General features: G+C 38.6%; 1 protein-coding gene across 1 annotated transcript in view; it reads right to left on the reverse strand.

Annotated features, from left to right (window-relative positions):
- Positions 1-16,627, reverse strand: part of chrna8 (cholinergic receptor, nicotinic, alpha 8) — a 41,795-nt gene that overhangs the window by 9,437 nt on the left and 15,731 nt on the right. The window contains exons 3-6 of the mRNA XM_035659377.1: positions 14,144-14,188; positions 9,213-9,322; positions 2,020-2,099; positions 1,200-1,367 (exon numbers count right to left, since the gene is read on the reverse strand). Of these exons, the coding sequence (XP_035515270.1) occupies positions 1,200-1,367; positions 2,020-2,099; positions 9,213-9,322; positions 14,144-14,188 (403 nt within the window). The remainder of the gene's footprint in view (positions 1-1,199; positions 1,368-2,019; positions 2,100-9,212; positions 9,323-14,143; positions 14,189-16,627) is intronic.

Genomic DNA, 16,627 nt, shown 5'->3' on the forward strand with positions numbered 1-16,627 from the left:
TTCCCCCATTGTGTTAGTCTGCTGTGACTCAGTGAGGAAACTATCACAAATGGGGAATTCAATACTAAAAGGTCTGTAATTTTAGAAGATACCCACTTGATTTGTCTCACTCAGACTGCTAAAGCCTCATATTAACTACTGTGGATTTGGTCACCCATCACTTACACTGAAATTGCTTCAGAACAAGGACTTTACAGCCATTGGAGACAGGTGGAACACAGGGGAGGGAAGAAAAGGAATTGGTAAAAAGCTATAAAAGCTCCCAAATTTATTTTCTTATTCCTCTGGCATGTTTTTTTTTTTTAATCATTTACCTCGTTCCACAGTGTTCAATGTCTCACTGATACCTTTCAAGGTTTCCAAATTATGCCAGGTTTTCTGGCCATTTTCCCCATTCATGCTGAAATAACTGATCCATCAGTCCCACCTCAGGTCTGGTAACACATCATTTCCAGGATATGTGTCATATCAATTCATTTCCAAATGTTTCTAAAAAACTCGTCTCTAAAATTTTTCCAGGATGTGTGGGAACGATGACAGCAGCAATATTCTCCAGGCTATCTGTAGCACTCTTTAACCAGGACTGATAGACAAGAGAATGTCAGTGACAACGGCATCTTACAAGAAAGTCGACATCATTGAAACACCTGCTGTCAGAGCTGTGTAATACTGACAATACATCCCCGAATATGACATTAAGGGCCAAGCTAATGTTGAATGTCTCTGTCTGTCTCAGTCTGTCAGAGTCTCAGATTCCCTAAAGGGATTTCCAATTTTCTGCTCAAACATATCCCTCATATATCTGGAGTGCTTTCAGTAATCATCGCATCAGCTCTCACACCTCATCTTTATCCCCCTTATGTCACCAAGTAAATTCTTCAGTTATTTTTGTACTTGGTGATTAAGTTGATCCAGATTCTGTTTCAGATTTATCCATACCAAATGATTACCATAATATTTTGAGACTGACAACATTGCATTCTTATTTTCTGTAATAAACTCAAAATTCTTTTCACTTAGGTAATGATGCATTTGTTTTAACAACTCTGTCACGTTCAGCACACAACCTACACAAAAGCAATGTAAGTAAATATGTTTCTTTATAACCTGATATAAACTGTTGGAGGGTCATGTCTCTGATATCTTATATTTTGTTTTGGTAGTGTTATGCTTGCATCTTACTGCATGTTTCTTCTTACCTACGAGGTCCCATTCCCCATTGGGTATGTAGGTAGAGATGTCTACGTCCATCATCTGGAGGTCCAGCAGCCAGCCGTTGTGGGTCCAGGAGCCAAACTTCAGGTCACACTTCTGCACATCGAATGGGAACCACCGTACATCGATGTAGCAAGTACTCTTCAAGATGCCTGGGGGAGAGTGTTGGGGAAGTTACTTCTGGCACTAAGCGCATACTTCCATTGCTATGTGTGTAATAGTCACATTGCTTGATTTGTTTAAAATCAAAAGTCACTACTGGATTTCAATTTTAAATTATACACCAAAATACCTTATTATTAATATTTTAGTTTTCAGTAACTAAAAATCATTGTTTGAAGGGTAATACAACTAACTTAAATTAACAGAATTTCCATTACAAAAAGTAACCTGAGTTATCAGCATATTTTCTGGGTCGAAACATCCAGTACTAAACTTGATTATAAAGTTAACAAACCATTGAAATGTAGTTAAATCAGTGTTGAAAACGATGGTTATATGAAACCTTGGTATCTGAATACCTTTCGCATTTCCTCACAAATTTGCCTGGTTTTAACTTTGACACCTAGATGTCCTTACACCTGCAGGTCAAATCATGGGGGTGTTTCAGTCAGTGAGTTAGATAGTGAGGAGGATAAAGACAATGATCGAGTTAATGATATCTGTAAAGATGATGATGGTGATCTCAACAGTCCTGATGTGAAAAGATGCGAATGATGGTGAGGATACTGTAAGAACAACCATAAATAATGGTAATACAGTAATACGAAGAATTGAATTTGAAACTTTAGTTATTAGTCTCACCTGGTGGGATGTACTGGCAGGATCCTGAAGCATTTACTAGCACATTTGTATGGAACGTAGCATCAAACCTCTCATCAGCACTGCAGGGAGAGAGTGGATAAGGTAAAAACCATACTGGGGCCCCAAAAAGGCAAATAGACCTCTAGAGAAAAAAGCCAGAAAGGGGAATAAACGGACCAGAGGTTATGACGTTCATTGAGAGTTAAGTAAAAAGGTAAAGACGGATAAAAAGAAAAACCCAGACAATAAACAGCGAGTGAGAATGAAGGTGACAGACGGAGGTAGAGACAGGGGGGATTAGTGTGGATTCAGACAGACAGTGTTTAATTTTACTGATCATCTTTAACAAACATCGTTGTTTGCCATCGAGACGTCCTTCAGGCAGACAGAGATTATGATCAGAAAATAACACATTCCACACAAGAACATAAATCATGGAACACTACAACATTTGAAATGTTCTTTCAGAAAGTAAAAATAAACAGCCAATTTTTAGACTATAATTTCAAATGTTGGTCTTTTTTTACTGGATATAAAATAAGTATGTCAGAAATATTAAGAATTCAGCTTAGGCTAACTGAATAACAAGAGTGGATAGATTTTTAAAATACCCAAAGAAGTGCTAACCTGAGATCACAAGACCATGCAAGAATCTATCTTATCGGGGTTCAATGTAGTATTCAGTCGAAAGTGGTATCGGACCAATCACCCTTTTTTGAAAGTACCTGCCCTTTTCCAAACAGTTTTCTTCCCAGGTGGAAATTAATTAATTACAATTGCATAGTATTCGTTAGGTGATTCCCTGATTTTTCCTTTAATGTCACATTTGTGGTTTTGAGTTGAATATCTTGACAACTATTGGATTTCTTCAGACATTCACATTCCCCTGAATCGTAATCAACTTTGTTGATCCCTAACCTTTCCTCCAGCATCATCATCAGGTCTACATTTTAATCTGTCCAATACTTTGGTTTATGACCAAATACCAGCAAAATGACATTCCCATCAACCTCAGCTGTACTTTGTGTTTCGTGATAATTAGAAAATATTATGCTAAATTTACATGGTAAACATTACACATCAGCATGTTAGCACTGTCACTGTGCACGTTAGTATTTAGTTCAAAGCACAGCTGTGCCCAAGTACAGCCTTACAGAGCTGCAAGTATAGCAAACAAAAACTAAGAACATAACCTCCTTGATAGTAAATGAAATAGTAAAAGGCTTCCTATGATGGCAACATAGAGTTTATTTATTTATTCATAACTAGTATAATATTTATTCATATCTTTCAGTATGCTGTTACCCTCATAGAAACAATGGATGAGATACCCTGAATGCACCTCATTTTGAACAATAACTTTATTCATTTCAATTCAATTCAATTCATTCAAAGCTAGACAAAACAGCTTGACTCAGTACATTTCTACCACTTACAGTAAGAGACTGGTAGCAGCGGGACGAAGCTAGGGGCATGCCTATACTCTTCCTGAAGGCTTTTTGTTCGACAGGTAGAACATAAATTTTAGCAAAGTGCACTGGTACTGAGCCCAGGAGGCATAACAAGACAAGGCTTTACCCAATGCCAGATTTATAGCTGCTACATCAATAATCTAAATCTAATCACTCTTTTCACTTAGCAGAGAGTGGAAAAACTAAGACGCTGTGAGAATACTTTGGAACAGCCGTAATCGCTCTTATCCATTGCCGAGAATAAATGAGCTAAATTAACATTTAGCCTTGTAATGGTATTTGGAATACATCTACCTTACATACAAATTAATAGGGTGGCATTAGCATTCAAAAACAGACCTGCAGTTTCTCATTTTTTAAACCATCAATCAAAATGTGGTAAATATGAAAGGAAATATTTTAAAAGGAACTGTTTTAAATTAAGATTTAGTAAATACCTGGATGAAATATTGATTGTTTAAAACTGTTTTGTGAACCTTGTGAACCTAGAAATGTAGAGACTTACCATACCATGCCTAAACATAGCACAGGTAGCACTTGAGCATCACAGGAGACTTCTTGATGCATAATATTAATCACATTTTAATCAGATCATGTAGAACATGTTCCAAAAATGTCACATGCCATGTGGAAAAGATGAGGACATCATAAAGGCATTGAATACCAATGGAGTCCTTTTACCCGCAATCGGAATTTTACAATTTAACCTTCTTTTTCTTATACCCAGGTGGTCATAATGTTCTGCAGCCCCATACCAACAAACAGTGATGCACTGTGTGTTCCGATACCTTTCTATCAGAACTGGCATTAACTGTTTCAGCAGTTTGAGCTACAGTAGCTTGTCTGTTGGATCGGACCACACGGGCCAGCCTTCACTCCCCACGTGCATCAATGAGCCTTGGCCATGAGCCTGTTTTCTGGTTCACCTCCTTCCTCCTTCCCTTTGACCACTTTTGATAGTAGCTGACCCTCTACAGAGAAGCAAACCTGCTTCTAACACATCAACTTTTGAGAACAAAATGTTCAGCTTGCTGCCTAATATATCACCGAACCCCCCCACTGACAGGAGCCCATGATAACAAGATAGATAATCAGTGTTATTCACTTCACAACTTAGTGCTCCTAATGTTATGGCTGATTGGTGTATATGAGCCATTGAGTGAAAAACCAAAATACACATTTTAAATGCATGTGGAAACATTATTGAAGGAAAGCATCTCCATCGAGATATGCTGCTATGGTAAGTAGACAACATTGTGCTGTCTAGATTTATGAGTAAAATCATCTCTTCATGTAAAAAAAGCAGCCCAACAGTGAGATGGCTTACATTATTTACATGAAAAACATAATGAAAGCAGAAAACTCAGTCCCTTTGCATCCCAGCTCCCCAAGTGTCAGCAGATGGTGAAATATTCAAAAATCATGTATGTGAAAAAAATGGCTCATATATTATTCATCTGAAATGGGTTTAGGATGGTTGCTGTGACATGGGCACATACAAAAACGTATAGCTGTCTACCTTTTCAATCGTCCAGGCTTTACAGCGCTTCATGTCCAAACAGTTTTGGCTAACTTGGAGACTATCCTGCTGTGAACTAAAGAAACAGGCTATCCTGCAACTTGTATAGTGGATGTATGAAAATGCATACCTTTGCATATTCTCTGCAAATGAAATCAAGCCAATAATTGATCTTGGGGCCTGAGGGTTTGTTGTATTAACTACCTTACAATCAAACAATATGTCTGTCTATGTATATGAGGTCCCCAGGCAGCGTCCTCTTCGGCACCCCATCTAGAGGCTCCAAGATCAGATACTGTACTTTAAACTGCCGCATAAGTTTGCCGCATTGGCATAAACAACAGTCAGAGTCTTCCTCTCCAGAACATCTAGTTACAACCCTGTTGTTCTTTCGGAGAAAACTCCAACATAGCAGCACTCAGCCATAGGCTTGTGACCTTTGGTACCTTTCTGCCGTCTGCACCACCTGCTGCTTCTTTAACACCAGAGAGCTGACATTTCATGTGCCCAGAGCGAGTTTTTGTAGACACGCTTTCACCTTCTGCATGTTTAGCAGAGCACCAGACCTCCACACCAAACTCTACATGGTATACCTGAAAGCTTCCCTCCCAGGCTTGGCTCAAGGAGGCGGCCCCAGGCAAGGTAGCTTGAGCCAAAGGTTGCTCTTAAGGCTGGGGTATGCTTGAATCAAACAAGATCGTATGGTCTCAGTCTACCGGTACCGGTTAGATGCGAAATACAATCCAGGAGGTCTAGTTTGACTCACAGATCCATGAATTTGAAGCCTTGTACGCCAAAAACTCTCCATAGTGCTTTATAATACTGTGAGACCGGATATTACAACTCTAGAAAGTTATCATGGTGGCAAATTTAATATTGATTGTCTCTATGGCCGTGAGGTAAACAGTAGAAAGTGATCCACCAAGGATGAGCATGATTCCTGTATTTGATTGGCCACCACTGAATCTTGCCGGATGATGTCAGGTTGCAGTCCATCAAAAGTTGAAACCGGTTTAATTTTTTTTATCAAGATGAGCTCTGTTTTCTTCTGAAGTTAGTCTGAACGTTGCTTTAAGGCGGTTGTCAGATGGTCAAATAGCTTCGGAAACCCCCTCCCACACGCTTTTCCAACATCGGAATTGTTAGGAGTGTGTCAATATCTGCAACTTTCTTAAGCCGATGATCCAACAGTTGTTTACCATGATTGGTCAGTTGTGTGGACGTTAGAAAGGAGGCAGAGTTTAAACTTCTCACTTTCATTCTTGGTACAACTGTTTCTGTCATTTTTCTTGTGAACTACCAAATATAGCACTATAAATGCTTTCATAGTCATTATTCCCATATTTAAACGATAACCACGTGGCGATTCTTAGAATACCCTCTAAGAATTCTGGTATTCATTCTGGTATAATCAAAATACTCTGACCATGTGTGTTTTTTGTATATATAGTTGAAAGCACAGGATAGATGTAGAAGATTCCCAAATGGTGTACTAAATTTTAGCTTCATTCAAATCAAAGCTTTCAGAGAGCCCAATCTCAAAGCTCAGAGCTATTTGTATACCTTATTTAAAAGCTCACAATTGTCTTATTCTGCTTTACTCTTCATAGGTTGAGGATTCCTTCACAGTTGACCTTTTTCCTTATATTCAATTTTTGTATTTGTTATACATACATTTTCTTTGTCTCACTACTGCAATGACCTAATTTCCAGATGGTAATCAGTAAAAGTTCATCTTAGTAGTTTTAATCTCTTTTCTTGGTTGCTTTCTTGCTTCATGAAAATAGAAATGAATGATTTTCCTCCTGATTTATACTGCATGCATAAGGAATGTCAGCTTCAATCTGCTTCTGTGTCAGAACTATATTGTCGTTATCGTTAGTGATCGCTGATCCCCACCGTAAGCTGCTTAATGTTCTGTATCATCCCTGTTAGATAGCCAAACCTCTCCCTTCTCCCTCTCCGTCTCTCATGCACACACACACAGACACACACACACATATGCAACTCGAGCCAAGCGGGAAATCTGTCACTAGCCCCATAAAAGAATCCTCAATCACCTTGAAGGCAGAGCTGAAAAGCCACTGCCATCCGTCAACTTCAACTCTGCCTTGTATCGTGTTGTCTTTACCCCATTACAAGTGTGATACTTTAAGAGTGTTTGTGTGTGTGTGTGTCAGGGAAAAAGACCATGTGGTTCGGAGGCCTGAGAAAGATTGATGCATTGAAAACATCTCACTACCATGTTAAATACCCTTTCTTGGAGCTTGACAGTTTGATAATGGTCAATCTTAAAACTTTTTCCCTCCAGTGTCTTTTACAGTCAGCATCACTATATAAAACAGTTTTACTCACATAAACAGTTGCCCAAGGCAAACTCGAATTTGTTATTTTCTCAAGTGGTATTCCCTAGTACATTAACATGATTTATGTTTAGTGAGGGAAGTCCTCATTCTAGTAAGGATTTTCTTCCATAACTTTGTTTGCGGTGTGAAGAATTTTCAATAACAATAACCAGATAACATCATAGATAGATTATATTTTTTCCCCTTACTGCATTTTATCTAACATATACATTTATCTCGGTATTGCAGGCACAAAAGTAAATAATGAACTCTTCCAGAGCCAAAAAATCTTCAATACAGGAACAAAGAATTTCTGTGAAAGGTAAATATTTTTTTTGATTTCCTTTTTTGCTAGTCCTTCCCTCTGATTATCCTTTTGGACACAGTGTTCCATAATTGGATGCACCACATACAGGCACATTGGCCATAGTGGTTGTTTTTTTCATAGGTCGCAGCTGTTTAGTAATAGGATAAATGTTGTGGATGTTATTTGTTTACCATGTAGGCAGCTGTCCCTAATTTATGTCTGAAAGCGCCATGTGTTTGTGGATACAATTGGTGTCAGATATATTCTTAAAATGTGCACAAAAGCCTGAAACACTGGAACACTGGAAAATGATCAAGTCGCTTATTGGCATTGATTCTAGGGAACGTTCTCAAAAACCCAGCAGGTCTAGACCACATTGTGAATATCAATCTCAGAAGCACCTAGCAACCTAATTTCTCTGGGCAGGCACAGGAGCCTCATCTCCATCCAAACAGCAGAAAGCCAAAATGGCTGAACAGGTTGAATACAAAAGAAGTTCAGTTATACTGACCTATAAATCAAAGAAACCAATGGGCTGTTCTAGAGATATATTATTTCTCCTTCTAACCACCAGTCCCATTCTTGGACAAAAGTATGAAAAGAAATTAGATCAGCCAGATGAATATTTCTAATAAGACCTGTAGTCTGAGTGAACCATCTCTATAAATGGATTCAATTATAACACAAAAAGAAATGACTAAAATATTCCACACAAATAAAGGTACATTATGAAAATGTAATATAGTAGATTAAATTTTGTCTATTCTTCTTAAGTTAGACACACTATTAGTATTCACAGTGGCGTATCTGTTGACATTTTCAGCCACTAGGCACGTTTTCAAATTCAGTCAAATTCCTACTGCCCATCGCAGGCGACAGATGCAAAGCCCCCTGGGAGTTATGGTTTATGTCCTCCCAGAGGAAATCTGTTCAATCATATCATTAAACAAGGCTGTAACCAAGAGTGAAATTTCATCTGGGGAATACATCTTTCCACTGTGTTATTGGGTAAACACAGCCCAGACAATGTAGAGTATCTGTATTACAGAAAACTAATTGTTTTTAAAGGAGGAAGAAATGAGAGAGAGAAGAGAACAGAAAAGATAGAGAAAAATGGCCAGAGCAGTGACAGATTAACAACTGTGCCGATCATGCCAGTGGCCAGTAGCCACTAATATAATTGCCGGCAAAAGTGAGGTTTCATCATTTTAGCTGCCTTTAATCATTCCTCCCTTAATATCAGTGTACTTTATTAAATAATCATTCTAATTCGTAAAACTACACTATGCAGATGATTTTAAATTAAGTATGGTGAGCTAATAAATCAGAGTCGAGGGATTCTGAGGGCCTGTGGAGTAAAGATTAAACATGAACAGTATAAGTACATTAAAAATTATTATACTAAAACTGACTAAATCATTTTATATAATTCTCTGAACTAGCTTGCAAGCTTTCTGTATTACTAACAAGCACAGAAGTTGCTGGGAGAGGAGAGGAACGAGACAAGACTAGGCGAGTCAACAGAGCAAAAGGTTGTGAGCATACCCTACCTGTTGTAGAGGAGGATATCTGGGACCCATACCAGATTGGAAGGGAAACGCAGGTTCTGAACCCCAGGGTAGCTGTCTGGGTTCCATGAAAGGTAGATGTCTGTCCAATACTGAAACAAACAACAGAGAAGGTAAAAGAGTCAATATAAAAAGCAGACGATGAGTTGAGGGCATAAAAACGAGAATAAAACATGATTATAAAAGTTAAGAGAGCAAATGACAGAATGAAGAGAGAAAAAACAGAGGTTGAACTAAAATGAGATCAATGGCACATTTAAGGCTCTTTACTGTAATCTGTTCTTGGTTTGTATCCAAGCCAGGCGAGCCAATTTGTTGTTTTTGTTGTTGATGATATCTTGTCTGGCGAGGCAGCATATTAGCAACATTCACAGCTTAAACAGTGTTGGTACAATGCCACGCAAACTGCATGTATCACCTGTGCGTCATAGCATCTTTCCTCAAATATAAAACATATCCTGCCACACAGCAACTACGCAAAACCAAAGTGCATCAGAACTTCCTTTAGAATTATGGTCAACCATAATACATGAGATGTCAAACATTGTCCCTTAACCCAGGCTAAGCTGTCTCCTGCTCTGTTAATAGAGCCTGGCAGTTAAACCTTGCCAAGCTGACAGTTGTTGGCACTGACCTCTGCACTCCTATTTGAGCCTGGTCCATATTCAGCAAGGGTCTAACAGAGCCCAGCATCAAATTGTTTAAAAGCACCAAGAGTAAATGGGTGCCACCTCTGTGCCTCTTTTTATGACTTACAATAGCTAGCAAGGTGATGTGTGATCTCTGGAATGGTATTCATATGAGTGTGTTTTGGCATGTAAGCACATTTATTTTGTGTTTGTTACTGGTGAGTGTGTGTCTAGTATATGTATAGAAGACAGATATAGACGGAGGCACTCAGATGTTGTAGCCATAGGGCCCATCTCTATGGAGCAAACACAGTCCCGTTACTAATGTGGCCACAGTACACCGGGCACATCTGTGCCTATATGTACGTGTGTATGTTTGTGTGTATACATATTTGCACATGGACGTGTGGGATGTTGTGCTGGCATAAATGTGCTCTTGGAACTGATGTACGTTTCCGTGCTCATGCAAACCTATCAGCATATGTGCCTCTGTCCATGTAAGTCATTACATTTATACCTTACAATCAACTCAACATCTTAAATAGAAAGTGTCTGATTTGAACTTTTCCGCCACCACCAAGGGATGCCATCCATCTAAAGTGGGCTTGCTGACATGTGTCTCCACTCACGCAGCTAATGACTTAATCACTACACTTGTCATCTGTGGGCCTTGGCGGTTTGGTGCTAGAGAGCCTTCTTTTCATGTTCGTTGGCTGGGAAAGCACAACTAACAGCCAACAGAACAAATTACAGCTCAGTAACTTTGTAGTCTGTCAGGAACAGATGAGAAGGACACTAGGCTACGTGAGGTAACAGCTGTCTAAGAATAGGTTTCGGAGTTACATAACAAAAATTTAAGAAAGCGTCACTAATTTGAGACAACTAGGTTTCTTATTAAGAGAGTGTGATATTCTCTGAATGCAAGACTGTTTCAGGATTATATGTTTAAGGGTGTGGAATGCAAAAATGCAGTATGTATAGGTAATAGCTAAATAAGTTGGGCTGATAAATAATTCGCACTGATTGATTTTTGTTATTTGTTTGTTATTAATGACCTTCTGTGCATTCCATGCTCATATAGCCTCCTCACACCAGTCTGCTATCACAGCAAAGCCTCCCTAGCAAGAACTTTACAGGCCTACTACTACAAAAGAGATTTGTAACAATAATAATACACTTATAACAATATAACAATAACACTTGTATTTAGGTCACATCTGGATTTAAGCCATTTTGGATTTCATCTGTCATATTTTTGCCTTCACCCAAAAACAATGGAGGTGAATAGAATTTAATTTGTGGTGCTCACAGCAATGGATAAATGTATATTTCAACAGTAAGATATCTTTCCAGAAATAGTGTCCTGGTTACTCTGGATAATCCACGGACTTCACTGTGAACAGGTGTTATGAGGACAATTTCTTCAGTAGAATATAGTTCCAGTGAAAAGAAACCTGTTGACAGCATGATCTGAGGATTATTAAAATTCACAGCAACACAGTTCCTGGAAAGACACATTACTGATTCATTTTTTTTAATCTTTCAGAGTGGTAAGCACCACAAACACAGTTCCATTCACTTACATTATATTCAGATGGAGGAAATATCCGAGACAAATATCTTAAAATCTAGGTGAAACAATTTTTAGGTAAATTGGGTGAACTGACCTTTAAAGGCACTCTTCCATCAGCCATAAGAGCTGGCTATAGAGGACAACACTAAAGTTGCACCCAGTTCTTAGAAAACTAAAGCTCTTTACAATTATCACAGTTAAAAACCGCATAAAATCCAATCCATTCAGATATGGGACATTCATTGCCTGATAAACCTGTAATCCTAAAATCCTCCGCGATGTAGCAGAGGTGAACCTGCCCCTTCTCTGTTTGACTGTCTGTGAGCTAGTTTATGTACTGCTCAAGCCTCCTTCAAAATCTGCTGCATCTGCAAAGCCCCCTTAAGCCATTACACCAAAGTGAATGCCAGTATTAAAGAGGTGGCTTCCTGAATAATTGATTCATTCATAACTTGTAAGCCAGTCAGCGGCCAACTCAACCTGACTGAGCACAGGCTGTGAAATCCTTAATGGGCTGTTCTGACTGAGGCTGCTGTGATAATGAGGCTGTTGTACCTACCTGACTGGCTTGATGTAACGTTTTCCTGAGCATTGTAATGCATATTTCTTGTACCATTAACTCTACATACCTTTCAACTTTACATAATGGGATAAATGTGCTGTAGCTGAACTAAATAGCTTAGTTTCCACATGCTTAGAGTGAAATACAGATGCTGTTAGGAATCTCACAATTGACTGTTCACTAAAACCCTCTCCCGATCACAGTTTAGCAACTGTAACTAGGCACAGCACATCTGTCGGGGTTTCCCCACATGCCAAAGTGGTTGCGTGGTAGGGCTGTGGTAAGAGCAATACTCTGCATCAAAAGTTTATATTGTTCCTTTCCAAAACTAAAACAATATTTTTTAGCTAAAGTATAAGGAATGGATGTGTTTGGCTGTGTTTGTCTGTTCTTATCATAGACTTATATAAAACATTGACGTGGTCTCCTTGACGTCATAGATTTCTGAAGGGCCATTGTGAAGCTCAGTGTGGCAGCTCCAGCCGTCACCATCTTGGCAGTGCCTGACTCCATCTAACTCCCGGCTAATCCAACAATAGGCAAAGACGTGGAGTGTGGGTGGAGCTGAAGCAGGCTGAATGACGTCTAGTTGCTGAAACCAGCCACCTGTGACAAGACCCACCAAAGCGAAGCCTTATGCATAACATAAAGCCTTATATAATTGTTTTTGTACAAGGCTGAAAACATGTTTATTTCTGCTGTGAAGCTGTGCATTTTATCATGGGGGCCTATAGAGATCGCTTTTGGAGCTAGCCTCAATTGGCCATTTGAGGAACTGCAGCTTTCGCCACTACAGCGTTGGCTTTATTTTTCAGCCATTAAGGTTGCTGCTTGGTTCTAACGTAAGATGTCATCCTTAGTATGCATACAGTTAAAACTGAGTGTTACTTCCAAGGCCAAGAGTTACAGGAGCATATCATTAACTACCTTTACTACAACCTCACTACATTAGCTTGGGAAGTTTACGCTCCACCAGACAGGTTTAGACAGCCAGACAGGTTTATGTTTAAATAAAATAATAAATAGTATAATATTACATTTTTCCTTATGTCTGTGTTTTCCAGGTCTTCAACTGGTAAGGATGCTGGATTCTTGGAACATTGAGGTTTAGCCTCTTTTAGCACATTATTATTTAGGTAGCCATCAAGTGCATATAAAACGCCTTTGGAGTTTTCGTTGTAAAAAGAGTCACCTGTAAAGATTAAAAAGTCAGCTGGAGACAGCGTTGTCAGTCAGCTCATGGAGCTAATTTTAGCTTAATTAGCTAGCTAGATACTGTTGATAATCTGCATTTTCAGACAAAATCAAGGCAGAAATGAGAAACCTGCTTTTGTCTGTGGAAATCAATGACCAGCAAATTACTCAAGTTGACGTTCTACACCATTATTATAGAATGGAAAGCTTACTGGTGTAACAACAGTATCTAAAGGGCCAGGTCTTAGCTAATGGTCAACTGACACTAAAAATAATCACACCTCACACCTCACTCTGCAGTAAAGCAAATATGAAATATAAAGCTTAAAAAGACAAAAGATAGTAACCCAGTGTTGGCTGAGAAATTTTTAGTGCTTTGTTTCTATTACCTTTTTAACCCATGTATTTTAACTTATGTGAAGTGCCTTTGAGTTCCTTGAAAAGCGCACTATAAATAAAATGTATTAATGTTAAATGTCTGGAGAAAATATCTTTAAAAACATGATTTGCTGGCTAAATAAGATATTTTTATCCTCACCTTCCTGTGACATAGCCTAATGCTGCGATAGAACATGCTATTATTAAATATCTTAAAAGAATAATAACCCACAAAATATAATTTTTGACACAATGTTACTGCTTTTTGTAGGCAAAAAAAACAAGCCTTTTGACGCATTAAACTTCAGTCTTATATTTTATAGTGCCACATGGGGCCCTGGAGAGTCACTGAAATGTATTAACTTTTCTGGGAGGTCAAAGCAACTGTTTCTGTTAGTTGCAACTTAAATCATACCTGGCTCTGTGCCTTCAAAACCGCAGATGTGAGCACTTTTTAAAAATATGAATGGCAGAGCCCACAGGAAACAAACAACACACGCACACACATTCCAAAAATATATTAAATGACAATTATCACACAGTGATCACACAAAAAGTGCTTGGAGAGGACACATACCAGCTGCAGCCAGGCATTTGTGATCATCACTTGGTTCTTTTCATCCTGGAGGGAAACAGGAGGGGAGAGAAAGAATAATCAGCAGCGAGTAGAAATGGCTTTTATACACAGTGCAGTTTGAGAAGAAAGGAAAAAATGAATACTGCACGTCTGGTAAACACAAGGTGAGATTATCAGACAGATCGGCAATAAAGTTGAACTGCAACCCAGATGACTTTGATTTTCCTTTTTACTAGATTCTTGTAATGCAACAGAAGTAATGTTCTGCCATTTTAAACAACAATGAAATCATAAATAATTAGGACATTTAAAAAAAGATTCAAATACGTAGGACAGGCAGGAATTTGCACTGGAGATGGACAGTGACACTGAGGATTCAGCAAAGAGCGTCTACAGCAGTTTCTAGCAACATCATGAAAACAGAAACACACAAACTCAGTGGCTCCTGCTGCATTTTATGATATTTTACAAGGGTCAGTTCATGGTCAAATGGTCAGAAAGAGAAAAAAAATTGGGGAGAGTGAGATGAATCTGGATTGACAGAGAGAGAAGCAGAACAGAGGCTGAGATAATTCATGAGACAGCAAGAAGAAAAAAGATAGAAAGAGGTCAGAAATAGTGGCACAAGGAAGAAGAGCAAAAAGAAGAAAAAAAAACAACAACACCTGAGGATGTATTTAGAGTCTGTTTTGCAGAATCCTATATGACAGCGACAAGTTTTGCTGCTTGTTACACACTGGTATGCTGTGTGTCTGACGCATTACCTCCCTCTTACCCCTGACAAAAAGTGCAAACTGCTTGACAGTAGTAGCACTTGTCATGGATTCATCATTTTTTACTTTCACTTAAGTGATTTATCACTTTATCTTCTACCACCGCCGGTTCAACCCTTTGAAAACGTTTCCTTTAATGTTACTGTGGTAAAATCAAATCATGAAATCAATTTGCTCACTTTATTTCTTCTATTTCTCACCCCACCAGACCTAATCTACTGTATAGCTTTCTTTCTTATCGCAGTTTCATACTGTTCTCGCTTGATTCATCTTGCCTTTTTTTTTCTCTCTAAGGAACAATTTCAGTGGTGGAATCTGAAAAATTAAACTTAAAATGAAAATATGTTGAGAGATAGGCACAGAGGAGTGTGCTTAGATTTAACCTTAACTGAATTACTGTTCTCATTCTTCATCAAGGGGCCATATCAGTGCTTTTGAAAATGCTTGACAGTAATGTAAATGAAACTGGCATAACAAGCAGTATGGTGCTTTTAAAGGTCTTTGAAAAGAAAAAATGTGGTTATCTCATTGTACAGTATTCTTAGGTGATTTCATTTCAATAAATTAGATTATAGTGCATAAGCCTCTCTTGAGCCACTTAAATCAGCTCAGGGCATCAATTCATCGACTTTTAAAAGGTCTGGGGTTTTCATGACCTGTAAAATTGTTTATCTGTCTCCTTTAGAATTCCCTCCATCCTCCAGAATAAGGACTTTATTGACAGCGATGCAAATGAACATAGATATATTCGCTCAAGTTTGGGATCACCACAAGTACAACCACTAATACAAGTATGAATATTGTTTTTATAAATAACTTAGTATATGAAGCACATATTTTCAGTACTCTTGAAAAAACATATTTTATATAACTAATGACTCCAACTATCTCTGTAGTACATAGAATTCCTGAAAGATCAACAAAAGATGCTCAAACTTGGTGCTATTAACTACAAGCAAAGCAAACTCGCTGCTCTTAACTTCTCCTTGTAGTGAAAATCGATCTTCACACAATCGGTGCTTCTCTCTTTCATCCCCGCCTCCTCCCTACCTCCCTCTGCGCTGCAATCTTATCTCCACCTGTCCTTTCTGATCTGTCCCTCTTTTAAACAGCCTCCTTTCTCCACTGCTGAAACAGAACAGCCTCCCATTGTGTGCTTCACAAAGCAACATTTTTCTGTTCTTTTGGTGGTATGTGTGTGTGCGATCGAGCTTGCAATCGTGGAGATTTGGCTTTGGCTTCGAGGTTGCTGTGTTTTCGCTCTATTCTGTGCCTGACCTCTCTTTTGTGGTGTTTTGTGGGATTTTGCTCAGTTGCTATAGGCAGTATCAGCCCTGTCACACCCACTATAAACACTCTAATCTCCTTATAAATCTACTGTGATTGGCTTTAGACAGACTGGCAAGGTTGTGATGGACACCTGCATTCAATGAAAGCTCCTTAACTGTATTTTATTGCAAGTCATCTCACATCATATAGCCAAGGACAATACATGTCGTCCCATATAAATGAATTGGTGCTTTACTGTAAATCTCCCTGTATATTGTTCCAGAAAGGGTTTTTTATCTGTGCAATTTGTCCAGTTTTATCCCCAGCAGGGAACAATAGGATAACTTCCTACATGTTTTCTTTCAATCCAGATCAGAGGATCAGTGTTTCAAAGATACTAAATCAACAAACAATGACAATATCTCAAAAAATCGACTGTGTT

The sequence above is a fragment of the Morone saxatilis genome, unplaced genomic scaffold, assembly GCF_004916995.1.
Source record: "Morone saxatilis isolate NCDOM2014 unplaced genomic scaffold, NCSU_SB_2.0 Contig17, whole genome shotgun sequence".
NCBI lineage: Eukaryota > Metazoa > Chordata > Actinopteri > Moronidae > Morone > Morone saxatilis.